Consider the following 24,440-nt stretch of genomic DNA (forward strand, 5'->3'; position numbering starts at 1 on the left):
ATAAACAATGTACCGTAATTTCCAGACTATTGAGCTCATCTGAATATAAGATGCATCAACTGAATTTTAAAATAATTATTTTTTTACATATATAGGTCACACGTGTCTGTAAGCTGCAGGTGTCCACGTCTTCAAGAACGCTTTCAAGTTGGGACCGTCTGCTTTTTTTGCCTCAGAAAGCTTTTGTCGTCTTCTTGCATTGAGTCAGTTTGTCATGTTGCTGTCGCCAAAGTCTCACCATTGACTCACTGATGCTGAGCTCATGTGCAGAGCTCTGTGTCCTTTTTCGACAGCCACATCAATTTAACTTAAAAGCTGCATCATATGAATTTCTTGTGTTTTCCATGAGGAGGGTGTGTGCATGAAGCGCAAAATAACTGCTCAAAACACAATCAAATGAGCATATTCCTCAGCGCATCAGCCCATAAAAACCTATATAGAAATGATCAGACTATGTCACTTGATGCTCTGCGCATGTCTCCTCCAGAAAGAGCCTCTGTCCTGTCTGTATCATGTCAGTGTCTTGTAGGATTTCAGCAGGTTTCAGACTCTCTCAGGGGTGGGGATAAGTGTATCGATCAGGTATGAGTGGATGTCCTGATACTGAAATTTGAGACATTTCTTCTGGTCATTTATGCATTGACCTATATTTAACACATACGGGCCATTAAGACGTATCCCATTCACTAATGTTCATTTAGCATCAGAACTTATTTTATCTCACAGCGATAAACTGTTTTAGTGCTGACAACGGCGCTCGCTAGTGTTGCAACTTCATGTTAAGCGCACAGACCTCGGCACTTTCTGCACCCAGGCTGCACACACATCCGCTGTGCTGATAAACAAGTAATCCGTCCATATATTAGCCGTATCGCTGTATAAGCCACAGGGTTAGTCTGGAAATTACAGTAACCATAATTCAGTCCATATGGTGGTTTTATGGTGTTCAAAATGTGGAAAACCCAACTAGTTTAGAGTTCAGAGTCTAGAGTATTTCTATCATGGTAACAACTAGCATGCTAAGAACTCACTTCCTGATTCTCAGCCTCAGAAACACTTTATAATGAGATCCAGACAGCACACAGCGGTTTCATTTCTACCCCAAGAGTTGCTTTTACACTAAACCTGTACTGGTGTAACTAATGACGTGTTTTGCCTTGGATACTGTGATAATATGCACCAACATGAGCGACACTCATTAAAACACTAAAGCACCAATTAACTTTTCTGACAATTTCTTCAGATCAGCGGACGAGCGCCCATTCAACTCCCCGTGCGTTTGAGAACACGTTTGCAGAGGTCTAAACTGCAGGGTTAGCGTCTTTTACACATAATGACACCCCACGGAGACTGTATGTTTAGAGTACGTTGAATAATTGCCGTCTTTGTGATTTGCTAATTGCGCCCATTCAAATTGCACTTTGATGAGTCTGTCAGAGCCTGTAGGTGGATTAAAGACATCTTGTTATCCTGCGCTGGATGGGTTTCGCGGGTGGTTAAAATTTGAGACCAAAATCCCACACACTTCCATTGGGCTAATAGCATGTTTTGAATTGGAGATGGTTCAATGCTCGTTATCGCTTCTGTAACTAAACCCCAGCAGCGTTTTGATCAGGCAGGACTGTTTACATTTACCAAACCGACAATTAAAGGGATTCACCAACAAGGAGCTCACACGGAAACGGGATTCAAGGGCTAGTCTTTTCTATTCTGGGAGCCTGCTATTATGTTTTTGAACTGCGGTTATGGAGTTGGAAAGCGATGATATCCAGAAGACGTTATTAAAGATGCACTGTGTAATTTTTCTGGTGGCTGATGTCTCCAGGGAGATGTTACTACATTGTCTGGTGTGTTCCACAGTATGTATGAGACTTGGTTTAGTTCTGATTTAGTCCTGGTTCAGTTCTAGTTTGGTCCTGGTTTGGTCCTTGTTCAAGTTCTGGTCTGAATTTAGTTTAGACCTGTGCCATGGTTAGGGTTTAGACCTGTTTTAGATCTGTTGTGGTCCTAGTTTGGTCCTGGTTTAGACCTGGTTTGAATCTGGTTTAGAGCTCTGCCATGGTTTAGACCTGGCTTAGGTTTAGACCTGTTTTGGTCCTAGTTTAGAACTGGTTTAGACCTGGTTATTCCTGGTTTAGTCCGGGTTTAGACCTGGTTTAGTCCTGGTTTAGTCCTGGTTTGAATCCAGTTTAGACCTATGCCATGGTTTAGACCTAGCTTAGGTTTAGACCTGTTTTAGACCTGTTTTGGTCCTAGTTTAGGACTAGTTTAGACCTGGTTTAGTCCTGGTTTGAATCTAGTTTGAACCTGGTTTAGACCTGTGCCATGTTTTAGACCTGGCTTAGATTTAGACCTGTTTTAGGTCTTAGTTTAGACCTGTTTAAGACCTGGTTTAGACCTGGTATAGTCCTGGTATAGTTCTGCATTAGTCCTAGTTTAGTCCTGGTTTAGTCCTGATTTAGACCTGGTTTAGTCCTAGTTTAGACCGGGTTTAATCCGAGTTTAGTCCTAGTTTAGACCTGGTTTAGTTCTAGTTTAGACCTGGTTTAGTTCTAGTTTAGACCTGGTTTAGTCCTAGTTTAGACCTGGTTTAGTTTTAGTTTAGACCTGGTTTAGTCCTAGTTTAGACCTGGTTTAGTCCTAGTTCAGACATGGTTTAAACCTGGTTTAGACCTGTGTGACGGTTTAGCTCTGGCTTAGGTTTGGACCTGTTTTAGACCTGTTTAAGACCTGTTTTAGTTCTAGTTAAGGCACGTTTTAGATTAGTTTAGTTTAGATTAGATTAATTTAGTTTATTCCTGATTTAGTTCTGGTCCTAGATTAAATCTGGTTTAGATCTTGATTTGTGTCTTTTCTAGAGATTGACTAATATGGGGTTTTCCGTGGTCTGTGCCAAAACCGATGGTTCATCTCTGTAAATTATGGAAATTTACTACAAACTTTATTTTTAGCACAAAACTGTAAGAGAGTTGCGTGGTCACTTTTGTGTAGTTGTGTCTTGCATTAAGTGTTCAAATAAAACTTCATTAGGCACCAGGTTGAGCCAAATAGATTGTGCTGAATACTGAAGGCCAATAGCCAATGCACTAAAAATAGCAAATATCAGCCTGATATATTGAAAAACAAATATGTCAGTCTCTTTTCCTCTTGTTTGTATGTAGCTCAGCTGTTTGGTTCCTGAAGTCACACTTTATGACTCCACACTGCTTGACCCACAGGACCCTTTAAACCCAGTGTCCATCAGGTGGCCTCTTCCTGTTTTCCTTGTATGCTGTGATGCTTCTTCCTGACCATAATGTCACTTCCTGCCTGGATGCTCCGCGGGGTTTGGGGTTGGCGTCAGGGTTGTGTTTTGTTTGAGAGGTCATCTATAGATGTACACAGATGAGTGGTTGTTTGTTATTCTTAGAGACATTCATTTTCTATAGGCTCATTTCCTCAGAACATCACTGCTGCCATTGTTGTTGCACCAGGGTGTTGTAAACTAACCATCCACTTTAGTATACTGTTGAAATGATCGAGAGCTCAGTCAATGACCTCTCTGTTTACAACTAAGTGCAACATGTAGTAATAATAAATAAGTGTCTAATATTGTCTTAGACACTTGCATTTATTTAATGACAGTAATAAAAATATACCTTGAGGGTCGCCACACTCATTGTAAGAATGCATATCCTCTATCTGACCTGTGACCTGTCTGATGGCATCACCCGCTTATCTCCACAGACAAAGGCAAGTTTAATGCCATACTGTGGAACATTACAGACTAAGCAATAGCATCTCCACTGATGCAAACAGGTTGATAGATGGACCTTCAGAAAAGTTATAGTGCACCTTTATAGGAAGTGTAAGTACAATTTTGAGTTCAAATTTCATAAACTTGGTCTAATAAGAATTATAATGCTGATTTATTCTTAATTACAAAAACATTGGTGACCCCCGTATTTGGTGCTAATCAGTAATCAGTGCAAGTGCTGCCTCTGTGGGAATTCTAGAGGTTCTGAGCTTTCACATGAGCCACAGTCTGTCCATAAACTGAGAATGAGACAGACTTGTATCTGTCCCTTAAGGTACTGGCCCCTCAGGTTCAGGTGTGATAGTACCTTTTTTTAAAAAACAGTAAGTGCACAGGCTACAGCAGGGGTGTCAAACTCAAACTCACAGAGGGCAAAATTAAAAAACTGGGACTAAGTCATGGGCCAAACTAAATATTTATTGAAAAATGTGCATGTTTTCTCTTCTTTCAAGATATGTAATGTTAAATCTTTTCTTATTAAAATACATGTTTAATAATAATGTTGCTTAAACATTGAATCCAGAACAAGCAAAATATAAAATAATAACAACATTTTAAATAAACAATGTCTCTATAGTCTATCTGTAGCCGGCGGGCAGCTCTAATACATATTTGATTTGATCTCGTGGGCCAGATATAGCGTTTTGACATGTCTGGGCTACAGCAAACAATTATCTTAAAAACGTAATCAAAATCTAAACTGAATACAGAAACAAAGCGCTATAGTGAGTCCATGGGCCCGGGACAGAGCACAGTTCCATTAGACGCAGCAGCATGACTTCATACAGTAAACTTTCCAGAGTCACATCCTTCCAGCGTTCATCCTGGAAAATGCGACGGAAAATCCACAGACAGTTTTGTGCTGCCAGTCAGGTAGAGCAGCGGTCATGTGTCTGTGTGGTGAGGTGAGGAGGGAGCAGAGCAGAGCAGTGGTCTGTGCAGAAGGAAAAGTAAATATGACGGCTCATTTAAACAGAAGAAGCTTGCAAATGCACTAATGATATAAGTATAAGGTAGGAATGCATAACCAAGAGAGTTCCATCTACCCAAAACCCACTGTTCCATTTATCCAATAGACACATCAAGAATCTCGGACTTCTGGTCATCGCGCAATGCATACTGGGAAGGATTTGCCAAAAAAGTGAGCATCAAACCGCCATGTTTGATTTCCCAGTGGGATGCATCTATTGTCAAAGCCGATCTTTTCTAGTCTTTTGAACCATATCACTTTTGTTTCTGGTTCTGATATTGGCATGTTTTAGTTATGGGATTCGGACATCGTTAATTGTGTGGTTGTTGGATCCTAACAGCGGAAAATGGCTCAAGAAATTTGTTTGCAAACTCCATAAATGCAAAAGTGAATCAGATGTGTGTGACTCAAACCTCTGTTCAAACTGTTTCCCTTCCCAACAGAATTGAAAAATAGTGAAAGGCAAAGGCGATGGGCAGGACTGATCCACGGGAAGGACAAAAAAGGAAACTGACTGCCTATATCATCCCGAGTTTTTACATCACATTTTGTATGTGTAGCGCCAACAAAGCAAACTCCCGATCCCTCGCTCCACCTCGGTTACAAATTTAAAAAGTCAACGCCAAAGCAAAAGGCACCACCTGTTCACCAAGAAACACCTTCCACCGCAAAGAGACCAAGATGTAATGTTGCTGTAAAACCACAAAAACAAGAAAGTGCAAGCTCAGTCTGTCTTCCGTACCTCTCACTGAACAAACGGGATCCAGCTTTGATAACGCTCCACATACCAAATGTTTGCTGCAAACCTGGGATGATTTAGGCAGTCAAAAGTTTCCTTTTTCTTCCTTCCTGTGGATCAATACTGCCCATCGCCTTCGCCTTTCACTATTTTTCAATTCTGTTGTGAAGAGAAACTTAAGCTTGCAGTCACACACATCTAATTCCCTTTTGCATTTATGGAGTTCACAAACACATTTCTTGAGCAGTTTTTAGGATCCAACAACCACACAATTACGACGTCCGTATCCCAAAACTAAAATATGACAATATCAGAACCAGAAACAAAAGCGATATGGTTCAAAAGACATGAAAAGATCGACTTTGTCAATAGACTCATCCCACTGGGAAATCAAACATGGCGGTTTGTTGCTCACTTTTTCGGAGAATCCTTCCCAGTGTGCATTGTGCAATGACTGGAAGTCCGAGATTCTTGATGTGTCTATAGGCCGTGAAAATGAGGTGTATCCTTGCTTACATAACTGTTCTCTAGAAGCACTCCACAAAAATCAAGATCAAATCAAAATTAAAAACATGGGAAGCTTTTTCAAGTTCAACTAAGAATTCTGATAAAAGTACAAGTATTTATCAAAATCCTTAGTTGACCCCAAAATCCTTAGTTGAACCGAGTCATGGGAGTGGGTGGTTGTCTCCATGGAGATGTTTTTGTTCCCTTGAAAGTTCTACGGTATGACATGAAACGTTATTTTGGAAGACTTACAGCATTACTACTTCATTACTAAGACCACATTATGCATAGCACCTTGAGCAAAAATTTAACCGACAACTCTCTACACTTCAGGCAAATGCTTAAATAACTGCATGACTGTCCTTACAAACACAATTAACCAGTAAAATTAGTACCTGCCAGACTTTAAACCTCAGGATAGTGTCAATTCTTATGTAAACTCGAGTATAAGAGTCCTTCCTTGAAAAGAAGACGTCATGTTCTTACTCACATGTGACACAAACCTCGGCGGTGATGTGAAAGAGGAGAGAGGGGCTGAAACCTTCGCTCATCTTTTTCTATGTGCACATTATACCAGAGCCTCCAGCTGTTTGGCTTTGGGAAGGGCCCCGTCGCCATGACAACCCACACCTTAAAACCCCAGTCTAGTCCTGTCCTGTCAGGAAACGGAGAGCCGAGAGAGAGGAGGGAAAGGAGACAAGAATGTAATATGAGTTGAATGTAAGAGAGGATAGGGCTATACTGAAGCTTGTAGATGTATTTTATTTTTAACTTTCCAATTTTTTACTAATATATGTCTGCAATTTTCAATACTAAAAGCCATGACCAGTATTAGTTTCTCTTACTAGACGGTACTTGAATTGGTGCTGAAATACAGGTATTTTTATTGCTTAAGATAAATTAAAAACATGCATTCTTAAGGTGGGCAGGGTCACCACTCCACTGATCTGACATGTAACTTGTAATCATGGAAGTACAGTAGATTATACACTAGAACATTCCAAACAAAACAATCTCCATGGAGACAATTAGCCCCCAGAAAAGTTCCATAAAGCAACTGTAAAGCAGCTTGTGGCCAGGAGTTTCAGAATGATGCGAAATTCCGACCATTACCATCGCAGTTCAGGATCTAAAGAATAGATATTATACTTTCTGACTGGAAATAAGTCTTCAAAATGTACCAGGAATTTGAAACCAATGAGAATCAACCTAGAAATCAAACCAAATTTAAAGGCCCTGTAGCTGATTTCAATGTTTTACAGCAAAATGTGTCTCGTATAAGCGGCTCTTGAGGTCAAAATAAGTCTGCTGTGCACTGTCTGCATCTAATTAGAAAGCGTCTTACTGTCCGATAATCAGGAAGTGCACAGTCAGCATGCTAGATGTTGTAAGCATTACTCTGACGTAGGCCTATCAAAATAATTCCTATACTGACTTCTTGTTCAACACATGACAGATGGAACAATCATTTTCTCAGGTAAGTAGTGTTTGTTATTTTTCTGTATCCAAGCTGAAGAGGGTTGTGTAAATGGCTTCTTTGACTCATTATGGATACAAACGTAAGTATTTCATAAAAAAAAAATAATAATAAATCGCATAAAGATAATGTAAATTTTGAAAGATTTTTGGTACAATGAACTGGTTTCAATATTATCGTTTATCGTCTATATTTTCTTCAACGCTCTGGTCTCTGAAAGTCGTGTGAAAAGCCTTCATAAACTCATCATGGTGAGTCTCTGAAATCCTAAGGTAAGCGAGGAAAAACTTGTAAACTGTTTAAAGATACCAATGAGATTTGTTTGGTCTTCCGATAATTTATGTTACTAGTTTCTTTTTTCAGACCAAGAGTTTGTTTTCATACGTGACAGTGGACTGCACACGGCGGTCTTCCTCAGAATGGTGATGTTGCCGTGACGTGTCCGCTCAGATGATTCATACAGTTTTTGGCTGCAGTTCCCACTTGCTCAGGACAGTATCCCAGGTGTGTGAGAGTTAAAAAGCCCCTCGTCCCCATTTATAGTCATCCTGCCTCCACCAAAAATTTACTCTTGGTCTGAAAAAAGAACCTAATAACATACAGTAAGTTTAAAGGTGCATTATGTAACTTTTTGGTTGGGGTCCGTCACCTGCTTGTTTCTATGGATATGTAACTGCTCTGCCTTGAATGTTCCACAATATGACATTAAACTGCTGTGCTTTATATTTATTCAATACAGGTTATTTTATTGCTTAAAAATACCTAGAAAAACAGGTATTCTAGCTATGAGCGGGGTCGCCTCTCCACAGATCTGACCTGTAACTTGGTTCGGTTTGGTGTCCACGATGAGAGAAAGATTTAATACAACAAACATTAAATAATACACAAAATCTAGTATTTTCAATGGACAGGCACAAACAATTAGACAAACTAAATAATCTCTGAAGGAGCTGCAAGAAACATAAATTATTAATAATTAATAAATAATTGTATACTGTCAAAATAAAGATTTTGTCATTTGTAAACTTACTCACAGTGGGAAGAGGAACATTTTTACTCAAGTAAGAGTACTGCATAACTTTTCAGTTGGGGGTCTGTCACCTGCTTATTTCTATGGACATGTCACTGCTCAGCCCAGAATGTTCCACGGTACGACATTTATTCACTTACAGGTGGTTTTACAGTTCAAAAATACCTAGAAAATCATTGTAACCATTTAACTGTGAGCGGGGTAGCTTCTCCACAGATCTGACCTGTAACTTGGTCCGGTTTGGTCTCCATGATGAGAGAAAGATTTAATACGACAAACATTAAATAATGCACAAAATCCGTAGGTCCGTCACCTACTTGTTTCTATGGAGATGTCATTGCTCTGCCTGGAAAGTTCCACAGTACGACATTAAACAGCTCTATTTTACATTTATTCAATTGCAGGTGGTTTTACAGTTCAAAAACACCTATAAAACCATTGTAACCATTATAACTGTGAGCGGGGTCGCCTCTCCACAGATCTGACCTGTAACTTGGTCCGGTTTGGTCTCCATGATGAAAGATTTAATACCATAATGAAAAACATCCCAGACAAATCAATGACATCTTCACAGAGAAAAGCGTTTGATGGACCCCTCACCGGAAAAGTTACACAACGCAACTAGTTCTGTTTTTCATGTTTTAAGAGCTGTAAAAAACAGTTTTAAAAAAAGTCAACCAAAATGACTCAGAGTAACCTTTGTGCATTGTTGCATAACCCGGGTTGAGCCTAAACTATAGTTGGAGAGGAGGACACCTGGAGCCATGGCATAAATTATACAGTACATTACAAAGCAGAAGTGCACTTCCAGATAGACTGATACAGAGAAACACAGGAGCAAAGACCTCTGGGAAATACAGGCTTTCAGTCCAGGGTCTGCTCTGTGCCGTGTCCAAGGGGCCGCAAATCAAAGGGAAGCACCGCGCACTCGAAAACCTCTTACAGTGAAATATTAAAGTTTAAAGACATTTTGCAGAAAGAAAAGAACTGGCTCCGCTGCAGCTAAATCTGTCCCAGAGTCTATTTTTATTCTAGCTATCTTTCAAACTTTTATTCCTACTTGCTTCTGTTCATCCATCAAGCGCTCGATCTGGAAACGCATGAAAACAGGCAATGTAAAGGTGCACTATGTTCCGCAGTATGGCATTAAACTTTTTATTCAATTCTAGGTGTTTTTACTGCGAAGAAAATATTGCAAAAAGCATGAATTGTCACTTTAAGTTGGCTCTCCTCTCCACGGATCTGATGTGTAACTTTACCTGATAGTATCACCTGTGTGTGTCCATCCATGGAGACATAAAAGTTTGAAGACATACTCCATGGGGACAAGCAGGAAGGTTTTGAACTTTTAATCATGCTTATTTGTTGGAATTTAAAAGGTACTATATTATTGGATAGGGTGTAATTTTCTCAATTCTTGTTTAAATAACCTCAAATTTTCACAGAATGTATAGATGCAGATCAAGATTTTATATTTAATGCTTTATTTTTGTTCTGTTTTCAGGTTGAGACGTTCACTCCCAAAGAGAAGTCATTTTGCGTCTTTGAATCTGTTCACCCAAGACTGTGCAGCCTTCAATGCAAAATTTGGAAAAACACCAATTTGTAGTCAGGCTGGCGCGTCCTTGTGCCTCCGCTCAATTTAATTTCTCTCTAGCAACTAGGTCAGGAATCAAAATACAATAGACGATTCGCAAAAATCCCAGAAGTGCGAGTTCGGGCACCAGCCAATCAGCAAAGATCCATATATTCAGTGTTGTCAACGATTCCTGAGATTGAGGATTTAAAACCGCAATAAAGAGAATGTTTGGTGAATTTCATCAAGATGTTATTGTCCCTCTTCCTACGCGATTTGGGAAAAGCTTAATATACCAGTTAGCGGCACATAGGAGCAATTTGTTAAATGTTAAAAAAAGTACCTGCCTACCATCGAGCAAACGAATCCTAACACTGCAAGGTCAGACAGTTTCTACGAAGTGAAACCAGCTGATGAATCAGGCTAACAAATTTGGACTGGGTTACAAAAATTTTAAGAGAAAGGCTGATTATGCAGGGCTGAAGGATGTATATGAGCATATCCCAAGTTGCAAAATGAATGAATGGCATGGCTCAACCTGAAAATAGAACAAAAATAAAACATGAAATATAATATCTTGATCTGCTTCTATACATTCTGTTAAAATTTTAGGTTATTTCAACAAGAACTACCAAGAAAACTACTGGCCTGCAAAATGATGTCAAATTTTCTTGGACACCCTGTATTATAAAAGAAAAATATAGATAAAAAACACTGGTTACTCAAATTTCAGACTGACAGATTTTTACACTGGATGCCCATCCGAATGCAATCAGACACAAACCAGAAACCAGGAACCTACAGCAATGAAGGTGAAGCATTATACAGACAGTAGCAGTGCATTCAATTTTATGCTTTAATATATACTTTTAAATGAATACACCTAAATATCATAACAATAATAATACTATTCATTTAAAGCAGGTCATATAGGTCAAGTCATGAATTAGACCACAAAATAAAAGTGGTTATTTCATATATTTATGTCATATTGTAAGGACTGTAAACATTTCTCATAATAATCTTGATACCAAAATTCTACACTGTGATAAGCCTGTGATTTCCAAGGCCAGCGCATCAAGTCAACAGGCTCTAAACTGCACAAACACTGCCCCCTTCTGTTCAGCGCTCGTAAGTGTCTGAAAACTGGCAACTCTTGAGCAATGGTCTGAATGAAAACCTCACGCTTATAAAAATACAGTTTTCAGAGCTAAGCCAAGACTGATATGAGTCATGTATCCACTGCCAGTTATTCTCTCGTACATTTGTTCAAAATACAGGAATAGTGAGGATTGTGACATCCTGGAACTGAAAAGAGAAATTTAAAAGAAAGTTGACAGATTCATTTTGGGGATTTTTGGGCTTACGGTCATTTTCAAAAGCCCAAGGTAAAAGTTTTTGAGTGATAAGATATTATGAACAATACACATACTAGAAGACAGACCTCCAATAGTTTTTTTTAAAGATCCACATGTCTGGTGTGGTTTGTATCCATGAAGACATACAAGTTTAATGCTATACTGTGGAACATTTTATGAAAAGCAATATAATCTCTATAGAAACAAGCTGATAGTGGAGGCTTCTACAAAAATGCTAGTTTAGTTTATTTATTTATAAAACAGGGACAGTGCACAATTTAGATTAACCTGAACAGGAGAGATTATGTTATAGTTTATATAATTCAATTCAATCTTTATTAAGAACATATAATATCTGGTTCATAGTATAAAAAAAATTGTAAGAATAAAAAAAATGTAAATATACAGTGAATGTTATAATGTGTACAGATAAGACCGCCAGTGTTTCCACAGCTCAAAGGTGAATCTCCTCACAGGACACACTAGAGCGCGAATGATTTGATTGTTCAGATTCATGGCTCTATATATAAATTAATAAATACAGTATCTGATTGTGACGACGCAGGGTCTCACAACACAATTTGCAAACATTTCCCTGGTGCTACAGAACCTCGGCACTTTCAGAATCGTTAAAGGCTGCTGTCAAACTCTGCAAACTCTTTCTTGTAGTTGCGCCAAGATGCACGAGTATACAAGGGCGAGCAGAAACATTTAAAAAGTGCAATTTTGACATGACTGGAGCACGTGGAGAACTTGCGGACGAGCATACTGGTCTGACCGTAAAGCTCACACTGCTGCCTGTACATGTCTCTGTCATCTGAGAGCTCACTGGTGACATAATGCCCAAGATATTTGACCTCACAAAATCAAACATATAAAGAAGATGTCTTTATAATGACCGGATCATAACAATTCTGTGTCCTCATTCACACCCTGTTCTCTCAGCACCTTAAAATCATCATCCTTTATCAAACTCATCATTCAGTTCATTTACTCCAGCAAATTACACTCTGCAGACACTCCTCGGTTCACATTACGAGCACAAGTTTGGTTTGAAAGGAGCTACATTGTGAATTTAAAGGTGCACTGTGTAACTTTACAGTGGGAAGGTCCACCACCTGCTTGTCTTTGTGATAATGTTATTGTTCTATCTAAAATATTCCACAGTATGCCATTAAATGTATCCATTCTGAAATCATTCAATTAAAGATGTTTTTATTGCTGAAAAATACACTGAAATACATGGATTCTTACTGTGAGCAGGGTCACCTCTCCATAGATCTGGTTTGTAAGGTAGTTTGGTGCCGTCACATGGTTGTTTTTAATGCATTCTTACTCTGAGCGGGGTCACCTTTCCATAAATCTGGTTTGTAACTTAGCTTGGTGCCGTCACATTCTTGTTTTTACTGAACTGGGCAAGTCTAAGTCTGCGTAATGAGCGGACCCTCCTTACACAGTGCACCTTTAACTTTCAGCTACTACCTTCAAATACTTGTTTTTGCCATGTATCTGAGTAAAATGCGTCTTGTTCCAGTACAGATATGTTGTATAAGCAGCTCAAGTGTACTTTCTGCGTCTAATTGGTAACCGTTTTAGGGTACGTTTATATGATGACGGTCTAAACAGAAGACGCAAAAGTGGCATCACATCTTCACTTTCTATTCCGCGTTCAGACGAGCGTTTTCAGGAAGAAATCCGCGTGCATACGGTGACGCAAAAGTGTGTGGAATTCGAATGGGTATGTATGCCAGACGGCTTCTCCCAGGTCTTCGCCTGCGACGAACTGGTGCATCCAGAATTTGACAGAGGTGACTGCTTCTCTCTTCACTAATAGTATTTCTGCATATTCTGTACATTTGTTGGTATGCCTGCTGTAAGTTTATCAATCAATCAACAACTTTATTAATCCCAAAGGGCAATTCAGTTCGCACATCTCTGGTCGTGCACAATCTATAAATAATAAAAAGAAACAGAAAAACAGACACCATACATTCAAACATCAGTGCATCAGGGACACAAATGGTTAATATAGATGAGTTAAAAACATTAAAAACGTGACATTAAACAAGGGACCAGAGACTGCCGGGTCGCACGCTGTAGAGAGTTTATTAAAGCTGCCAGGAAATGATCCGACATGTTTGTTTCTGTGTACTGTATGTATGTGACGTAAACGCGTATGCGACGTGAGCAGATCTGACCAGAGTTTTGCGTCTTGGGCAGTGTAGACGGAAACACTACATCGGAGCGTTTTCAACTTTTCCACTTTGGAGGATGGGTTCAGATTTTTGTGTTTTTAAGCTCCAAAAATAGGCACGTATGATAAAATATTTTGTTGTTTTTACCTACAAGCATTCTCGTGTAAGCAGGCCCCCACTGTCTGGTAATCAGACTTTGCTCTACTCTTTGAAAGTTGCGAAAGTTGTGTAAGAGCTTATAAACTCATCCTGGTGAATCATTATGATGCTCAGAATGCTGGAATAAGGGCATTGAGCAAGGTTTTGTATGTGTATGTTTTTCACATTTCGAACGCAGTAAAAATCCAGTGTGGCGCTTTTAAATACATTCAGGATATATAGCAGTCTCTAATTGTTTTCCTGCTAATCGCACAGTCTACAAAGAGCTAACCATTCATTTTCCTAATCCTTTTACATAACCAGCTCAGCCCTGACCCCGGGAAAGGAGACAGGTGGCGTCAGATGAAGTTTGTCCCCTCCTCTGTCCAAACACTACCCTTAAATATTGCACATGACCCCGCGGCGACCCCCTGCACGCGGCCCCACAGAGAGGCGGATGTGCAGAGGTCCACGGGACAAACAGAGCATCCTGGAGACACGGCGACGAGTTATGTTCAAGGGGAGGGCTCGGGCTAAGCTCCATCGTCACACTTTCATTCGTTTGTTGTCATGGTGAAAGTGGATGTAGGTATGCTCCTGTGACAAATGGAGGTTATTGTGAGGAAAAAGTGAAATCTGTCCTTCTTCCCGTGTCTTTTTTAAGCTGTCCTTTTTTCAGCAGAATAAGGAAATGTTTATTTTAATCGCACGGGGAAGTAGCAATGTCGCAACCGAATAGTGGCCTGAGCAATGAATCAGATTTTAATTCAGTCATTCAGTCATTTCTATTTCGAGATTAACCAGTGTTTTTTTGTTTTTTTTTTGCAACTGATGCAACTGATGGCTGATAAGATCTGTCGATATTTTTGGGACGATAAATTTTTATTTTCCCCAAAAAACTGAAATACTTAAATTACAACTAATATAAATATTGTCTATGCTTTTCGCTGCTCCGCTCTCCGTAACTGTTAATACTCCCTACAACTGTTCAACAACTCACCCTTATGTAAAAGATAATACTCCCTACAACTGTACAACATCTCACACTTATATAACAGATAATACTCCTACAACTGTACAACAAGCACCCTTATATAACAGATAATACTCCCTACAACTGTACAACAACTCACCCTTACGTAACAGATAATACTCCCTACAACTGTACAACAACTCACCCTTATTTAACAGATAATACTCCCTACAACTGTACAACAACTCACCCTTATGTAAAAGATAATACTCCCTACAACTGTACAACATCTCACACTTATATAACAGATAATACTCCCTACAACTGTACAACAACTCGCCTTAATGTAACAGATAATACTCCCTACAACTGTACAACAACTCACCCTTCTGTAACAGATAATACTCCCTACAACTATACAACAACTCACCCTAATGTAACAGATAATACTCCCTACAACTGTACAACAACTTACCCTAATGTAACAGATAATACTCCCTACAACTATACAAGAACTCATCTTTATGTAACTGTGATTTACTGTATTTACATTACTATATTATTATTTTTTACTTACTTGTACATTTACATTTATATAATTCTGTCTTATGTGACAGCTCTCTCTTGCTATTTTTTATTGCTACTTATTTAGAAGTTTTATAGCAATTTTTATATTTTCTCTTTGTTATTATGTGATGCGTGAGCTACTGTGTCCAAGTCATTTCCCTTGTGGATCAATAAAGTTTGTCTAAGTCTAAGTCTAATAATGAAAATATAATAAGAAAAGACCGTCTCAATAGAAAAGATTTTAGACACCCACGACCCTGTTTTCACAACTAACCCATAATGGATCAGTGTGTAATCTCATTTTGTCAGTCCGTCATTGAATTGTTCAAATAAAGCTTCATGCAGCAAACCTAATATCGGCCGAGACAGGAGATTTAAGGCCGATAGCTGATATGCAAAACAGTGTGAAAATCTGCAAGATATATCGCAATATAGAGCTTTATCTCTGTTTCTAATAATCAATGTCAATCACTGTAAATAAAAGTGTGAAGTTTGGAGCACAGTTCAGACTTTAGGGGAAGAAATTTGAATTTTTTGTGTGTGCGTGTTACATGGCAATAGTGCTGTCACAATATTACAATTCAACACTAAGGAATAAACTTGACACTTGATACTAGGGATGTAACGATATCCAAATCTCTTGGTACAATATTTTGATGATATGCATCTTACAGAATTACTTATTGTGATATTTTGTGGAGGTTAACACATTTTAAAATCCTTGAAAAAGCCTTTGGTTCTGTTATAATATGACAATTTAAAAGTAACACTTATTACTTCATGTAGTCTGCACTGGCAACACCAAAGCATCACGGTCTATGTAGCTCCCTCAGTTTTTTTGCTTTTGCTGCACCAACAATCTGATTCAATATTGAGATGGTCCACGATATTACCGTATTATTGTATATGAGACTTTCGACAATATAATTTCATGATATTTTGGTTATCATTACATCCCTACTTGATACCAATTTTCATACCCAAATGATGATTTTTTTTAGACAATACCGTACATTTCAACACAAAACAGCATTTGTTTATTATCATGAGGTCTTACAATAGTTCTGTTAAAACTAAAGATGAAACTGTAGGAAAGGCCAAATTTTATCCAGTTGTGATTTTTTTTCTCCAATAATACTTCTGACAGCCCTAAATGCAGTGATTAAACTTATGTATTGTTTATGTTCAGGAAAATATCAAAATACATTATTTGTTTATGTTAAAGGTGCATTGTAGAGATGTAAGAAAAAAATCGATTCAGGGATATAGCGCGTGATTCTTGTATCGATTCAAAATGCATCCGAATCGATTTTTTAAATTCATGTTTTTCATGACAAATTCCATTTACTGTTCCCATGAAGGTGCACTTGAACATAATATTAGACATAATTATTGATAAATCACAATATACCCTCCTTTCTTTTATGTAATTTTATCGAATCATGACAGGCATTTCGTGATACGCATCATATCGCCAAATTTATGGCAATGCACAAACCTAGTGCATTGTGTAAGATTTTTAGTGGATGGTCGATCAAATGCTTTTCTCCATGGAGCTGTTATAGCTTGGTCTGGAATGTTTCAAAGTATGACATTAAATTTGTCTTCATGGAGATCAAACTAGATGAAGTTACAGGTCAGATCTGTGGAGAGGCGACCCCACTCACAGTAACAATGTCTGTTTTTGAGCTATAAAACCACCTGTAATTGAGTAAATGTAAAGTAGAGCTGTTTAATGTCATACTGCGGAACATTCCAGGCAGAGAAAAGTTACATAGTGCACATATAAAAACAATCGGAAACCAAATCCAAAAAAAACTACTACTGTGTGATGAATGATTAGTGCATCTACGGAACGCAATTATTACAAAATGATATATGGCTACAATCCCGGAAAATTCAAATGAGCTTTCTTAACCTCTCGATGTGAAGCGGGTCTCAGCGAGGCCCCTCAGGCGGTCAATATTTTGTCCTAATTTTGTTGAATCCCATATGAATCTGTCTAGCTTCCTTCTGAGAGCTGTGGACATCTCCCCCTTCACCCTTTGTCTCCAGAGAAAGGACGGCAGGGGACAGGGGACATAATCTGTTTAAGGACGCAGCTCAAGAGACAGGAGCCAGACTATGGGCGTGTATAGACCAAAACATAAACACACTGCAAAAATAGACAGAAAATTCCAAATATTAATCAAGTACTTTTTCCTTCCGTACTTCCAAGTCCAGGATTATGGTTTATTTCATTTTATCGGACTCCAGCTTTCAAAAATGTTACTGTTAAAATCAAGCGGGACAACAGTTAAGTAGAGGTTTAAGCATTTGGGAGGAAGTGATGAATAATTAGAGCTGTTACCATAGCAATTAACAATTCAAAGCAACATTCTAGTACTATATAGCTTCAAAAATATCAGATGCATATAACCTGTGGGGGAATGTAACAAAGTAAAAGTAGTAAAGTACTGCACTGAAGTAAAACATTTATGTATCTGTACTTTAGTTGAGTCAGTTTTACAGTGGATACTTTTTATTTTTACATCACTACATTTGAGAGCAGTGATCTATACTTTCTACTTCACAACATTTTTGAACAGGACTGAAAAGTAAAAGTATTTTTTATGATAGTTTGAGGCCTGCTGAAAAGACGGAGGGTTTATTTTTTAGCACATTCACAGTCTGAGCAAACCAAAAATGAACACTACACTACACACACTACATTTGAAGTTTTATTAGACCTCAAAATCTGTGTGATACTATATTTTTGTATTTTAAGAAGTTCCACTAAAGGACCCATATTATGTTATTTTCTGATTTATGTTATAATGTTGTTTCCTCATCACAAATAGACCTGGAGTTGTACAAAGTTGAAAAAACTGAAGCATTCAAAAAGTACAAAATAATGAAAATCCTTTAATAGCACATGGCAGATCAAGTTAAAATCACACCAACACGTTTTGGCCCTTCAGGCTTCATCAGGGCAAACTCGAGATGGATATCACAGTGCAGATTTAAAGTAATAGGTGTAGGTCACATGCTCACAGTGGGCTGGCTCACAGTCCCCTGGTGCATGATGGGACATGTAGGCTAAACGGATTTTAGTTACAAGCTATTTAAAGGTTGTATGGAGGATTTTTTTTTTTCAGTTTAAAATTGTCAATGAAAGTTTAAAATCCCATTACAGAGACACAGCAGCCTTGCAATTATGATGGAAAAAAAAAAACAAAAACAGAACGAAAATCCATCAACTGTGGACGCAGTGAGGCCAGAAAAACATCAGCCAATAGAAAACGAGTTTACCTCATTTTCTATTGGCTGTTAGGTTGTCACTCAAACTCCCTACATTTCTAGTGTAACTGACTCGCAGTGCGCTGGGATTACGTGGTTTACGCAGTGGTTCTTAGAGGCTTTTTCAAACTGTAAGCTTCCACGCAATTCACACAAACTTTGTTGCGACTGCGGACAAGAATCCACGACCAGTTCACCACAAAAGAAAGTCCGTTTTTGAGGCCGCTGAAAGAGGAAGAGAAGGGGAAAAGGAGCAAAACCAAACTGAGGTGATTCTTGGAGATTCCTTCCAGCGATTGCGCGACTGAAGCAGACAAAGGGTCTAAAGACTGAAGACGCATCGGTCGCTAACTTATTTCTAGACAGGTCACTTCAACAGTAATTCTGAATGCGCACTGGCTGTAAACAAGCGTGATTTCTAGAGCAAGGAGGCGGGAGGAGGTGTTTCTACTGAGGGAGCTGTGAAGGAGGGAGGTGGTGTCACGCATGCACAAGGACTGTCGCTGTATTTCTCTTCCCTTAAAAAATCCTCTATACAACCTTTAAGTTAAGATATAATACAATATATAAATAGTACAATTTCCAACAACCAATACATAGAAAGATATCAAGTATAAATATATAGAGAGGGCAAAAATTCAAAAGTGCTACAGATAAAACATGTATAATTTGTATAATATATTAGAGGGCTGGTCTTAAACAGCTTCATGGAGATGAAGATGTAAAACACGAATAAAAAATTTAGTTATTTTTTAAGGAAGCGGGAGAAATCTAACTCTCCATTGAGCCCTGGACATTGGGCCTTGAGAGTGTAGATCCAGTAGGACTCTCTCTGTAATAGTTTTTCAGTCTATCTCCTCCTCTTATTGTTTCTCTAATATGTTCAATTGCACAGATATTTAGGCTTTTAGACCTGGAGTTGTGTTTTATTTCATTCACACATGTTTAACACACAAACCCTGCAGATTTAGGCCTTTAGTTCTTCCCTCAAATGGCAAAACACTTTGTCCCACCTTGTGATGTCATGTGGTAATACAGGAAGGGGCTTCAGTGTGTTTTTAAACTCCATACACCTTCATTAGAATCATTTGGATCATTTCAGCCCTGGAATTGCCAATCACTACTAAGCAAAACTTAAAAGGTAGATGTTAACTTGAAAACTAACACTTCATTTTGATCTTTGGAGATGCAGACAAATTAATACTAAAAGGTTCCTCAAATATGTACAAATGAAACAAAACACAACTCCAGGTCTGTCTTTGAGGAGGTAACAGGATTATAACATGACTTAAAGCTCACAAGAGTCAATTATGCAGAATATAGGACCTTTAATAATTATTTTACAGCATCTTGTGAAACTCATCTTTTTTGCAGTGCACTTGCTCTCCTGGCCAGACTCCCATTTTGAAACCAGTGGCTTCAAAGGAATAATTCATTTCACAGTCTAGTGGCCAGACGCAACACACGCCCCTTTAACACCCAGAGGAGCACGCTCACTTTGGCTCAATATATGACTCTATATGACCAGAGCAGAGGGGGTGGGATTAAAAACACAGGGGGCATATATAAGGGATAAAGGTCCACAGAAGCTTTTGTGATGGGATGACGTCAGAAATGTTCATTTGGTTGCTAAGGAGATAACAATATTGGAAATAATAATGCAGAGGGACAACAATGATGGGGTGCAGAGATAGTGATTTAAAGTTGCACTATGTCATTTTTCTGTTGGATATGTCAATGTTTTGCCTGGAATTTTCCACAGTATGACATTAAACAGCTATACTTTATATTTATTCAATTACAGGTGGTTTTATAGCTCAAAAATACCTAGAAAAACAGACATTCTGACTGCGAGCAGACCTGTAACTTGGTCTGGTTTGGTCTCCATGAAGATAGAAAGGTTTAATGCCATACTGTTAATCTTTCCTGACAAAACAATAACATCTCCATGGAGAAAAGCATTTGGCGGACCCCTACCATAAAAGTTACACAACATAACTTTAAGATTGTTCATTCAAAGTCTTAAAAACATGAAAGAGACGACTAGTCGATTTTAAACAGTTTGTAGTGGCCCAAATTTGATCCTCACTTACCTTATGCATCCAGAACACCCTAAATATTCACCGCAATGAGTTTATAAGCACTTTGCTGCACAACTAGCATGCTAACACACACTTCCTGACTCACCGGGCAATAAAGAGCATTATAATTAGATGCAGACAGAACACAGAAAACTTACTAGTATTTTCACTGCTTATACAATATCTATGTTTACTTCACTCGATAGTAGGAAGGTAATTTTTTTTAATTTAACCAGTCGCTGCTATTTGGTCGTGACGTATGTAATGTGCAAAATCCCGTAGGAAGAAGGGCAATAACGTCTTTCCCCTTGATAAAATTCACCAAACATTCTTTTTGTTCCGGCTTTAAATCCTCGATCTCGGGAATCGTTGCCAACACAGAATGTCTGTCTTCATCTACATCCATCTCGACCACTTTGTTTACTGTTGTGTTGTACCACAAAAAGGGACCCAGACAGGCGCTTGAGTTTGACATCATGGCTTCACAGCTCTTCGCTGATTGTTCAGTGCGTGGTCTACAACTTGCGAGGTTCTTACAAACCGTCTAGTGTATTCTGATTCCTGACCTAGTCACTGGAGAGAAATGAAATTTAGCGGAGACACTAGGTGGCGCCAGCCTGTCTAAACAAAACTGTTAATATGCGATTTTTTCCTCTTAAAATGCCTTGACAAGGTGTAATCCAAAGAAGTGCTCAGAACAGTTATTTCTTCATGTAGTCTGCACTGACACCAAGCAAAAGATCATGGTCTATGTAGTTCCCTCTGTCTTTTTGCTAAGAGACTTGTAATTCGATCAAAATGTTAGGTCTCACAATAATAGCGTGGACCATCACAATATTATTTCGGTTATTGCTACATCCATTCTTCACATGGGTTAGCAGTTCTGTTTTAATATTATGGATATAATGGTGAATTTAAAAAGAAAAGTTAAAATATGTAATTAGGATGGCCTTATTATAGTACAGAGATTTTAATATTTTTGCATGTTCCCTATTGGTTGCAAGAAATAAAAAGGAATAAACTCCTAATATGTTTTTTCCATTATAGGTTAATATGAAAAATGACAAACCAGATTCCACATCACAGGGAAAGCAGTTTAGGAGCAAAGTGAAAGGGAGGAGACTTGTAATTGTCATAATTTAAAGCATGCTATGAGTTGTTTAGATAGAGGTCATAAACTGTTCTTTATAAGCTCAAACGCTTCATAAATCAGGGGTCCCTCTCAGACTTCCTCCTCAGGTTCAGACCAGGACTCGCTCCGGTCCTGGCCTCATTTCCTGTCAGCTGTCTGTGATCTGCTCTGGAATCAAAACACGGACGTGCCCTCAAGGAAAACGACAACTGTACTACACGGCCACAAACGCAGACACTGTGGAGATTTTGTGACAATTTAGGAGAGCAAAAATGTAAGTTCAAGATAAAGAATTTTCAAAGGGTCAGGAGAGAGAACTGCTCCGGAAATACTAAAGAGTGTACTCACATGAACGGAGGAAGCTGAAGTCTGAGCTGAGAAGAGGCAGCTCAAAATACATTTACGAGTAGAACCAAAGACAAAACCAGGACTATATCAGGTCTTAACCAGGTCTTAACCAGGACTATACCAAGACTACACCAGGACTACACCAGGACTATATCAGATCTATATCAGGACTACATTAGGACTACATTGGGACTACATCAGGACTATACCAGGTCTAAACAAGTTTAAACCAGGTTTAAACCAGGAGTAAACCAGGAGTAAACCAGGAGTATACCAGGAGTACACCAGGACTACACCAGGACTACACCAGGACTACACCAGGACTACATCAGGACTACATCAGGACTACACCAGGTCACTATATCAGGTCTAATCCAGGTTTAACCCAGGACTATACAAGGTCTAAACCAGGTCTAAACTAGGTCTAATCCAGGACTAATCCAGGACTATATGAAGACAAACCAGGACTATATCAGGACTATATTAGGTCTAAACCAGAACTATTCCGGGTCTAAATTAGGAGTACACCAGGTCTACACAAAGACTATACAAGGTTTAAACGATGTCTAAACCAAGACTACACTTGGCCTCAACAAGGATTATGCCAATTCCATTTTTTGAGCTTTGAGCATTTTATATCGTTGTTCAGGGATGATTGCATCAAATGGATATATTGGGATGCACGCCGATTGTATTGTGACAGCGCTCTGAAAGGGGAGTGACTTAACATGTGGAGCAAAGGGAAGGGAGGACCCAGATTGTCAAAAATGAAAGTGACATTTTAATATGTGTTCATACATTGTTTTCAGCACATTTAGCATTTTCAAAACAATAAAAGGCAATATGTTGATCTAAATATGTTAAGTGTTACAGTTAATACCCCATAGAAGTAAAAGTCCAGTGTATTGCATGTTTCTTACTGTTCCTTTTCTAGTGTATCAGACTCTGAGCTTTACCTTTGAGGCCCTCCTGCGCTCCGAGCACTCTGGATGCTGGCACAGCACCCAGTCCTCCTCCTGCACCGGCTTCTCATCTGGAACACAAACGTTTGGGTCATTAGAGACTTTTCAACTTAAAAGCACAAAACCACCCAGGCTCTAAGCAGCCATCCATTAGACACCTCTGTTTAGACAGACAGAGCCAGAGCCAGAGGAGGAGAGAGACCTACCCCCCGCACTGCACATAACACTCACACACACCACACAAAGAACAGACAGATCTGAACACACAGAGCAGACAGACACAAGGACACAAAGAGCAGACAGAAGGACAGAAAGAACAGAGCTTTGAGACATTTCTAAGGAAAAGGTAAACACTGGACAGAGGGAGGAAGAGATCAGAGAAACCAGCCACTTATGGACTAAAAGGGAAGAAAGAAAATCTGTTAAACTACAGAACTATACCATTAATATAACAGAAACTCACAAAATCTCTAACCATGGCACATTGAAGATATGACAAGTGAAATATTTTGCCCAAGGACACAAGAGCAAGATTTAAATAAAATAAAATAAATAACTTTAAAAATCGAATCATCTCAACCTGTAAAATTACATAAAAGGAAGTGCATGAAGCCTGTCTTTTTACGATTTATAAAAAAGCTATTATAATCATGACTGGGCCTGTGTTGCCAGAGCATTAACTTGCAGACAGAGACACATCCAAGTTTGTCTCATTTTCAGTATATGGACAGGCCATGTCTCATGTGAAAAATCAGAACCTCCAGAATTCCCTCACTGAGCTGCAGAGGCTGCACCAGCACTGCTTCATGACTGGTGCAGGAACTGGGGTTTAGATAGTGACCATTCAGATCAGAGAGAGGCATTTTAGGTTTAAACACACTGGATTTCAGCTTTGAAACTGGCAACCCAGATCAGAGACTCATGTGAGGCTCATTCTTCTTTCTGATGGAATTATCATCTTGAGAAAAGAAACACCAAATTTTAATAAACAACTTGTCTAAGACTTGTCATTTATAACCAACAATACAATTGTTACTGGAAGCAATATTTGATATGAATGCACAAATATACAGTATAAGTAGACAGTAGAGGTGTAACGATCTCCAAGTCTTACGATACGATATTGTCACGGTATGAAACTCACAGTACGATATTTATTGCGATATTTTGAGGAGGTAACAAAACTGTGAATATGCTACTTTTCCCCCTTTAAATGCCTTGACAAGACTTAATCTAAAGAACTAAGACTTAAAAGTGCTTAGAACTGTTATTTCTTCATGTAGTCTGCACTGAAATGGAGCAAAGGATCATG

The 24,440-nt window shown here is 38.7% G+C and overlaps 1 protein-coding gene across 1 annotated transcript in view; it reads right to left on the bottom strand.

Moving 5' to 3' along the window:
• Positions 1-24,440, bottom strand: part of plekhg5b (pleckstrin homology domain containing, family G (with RhoGef domain) member 5b) — a 196,708-nt gene that overhangs the window by 109,769 nt on the left and 62,499 nt on the right. The window contains 1 exon segment of the mRNA XM_055165759.1: positions 23,123-23,199. Within this exon segment, the coding sequence (XP_055021734.1) occupies positions 23,123-23,199 (77 nt within the window).

The sequence above is a fragment of the Boleophthalmus pectinirostris genome, unplaced genomic scaffold, assembly GCF_026225935.1.
Source record: "Boleophthalmus pectinirostris isolate CB_2022bp ecotype Guang Dong unplaced genomic scaffold, ASM2622593v1 HiC_scaffold_8, whole genome shotgun sequence".
NCBI classification, from domain to species: domain Eukaryota; kingdom Metazoa; phylum Chordata; class Actinopteri; order Gobiiformes; family Gobiidae; genus Boleophthalmus; species Boleophthalmus pectinirostris.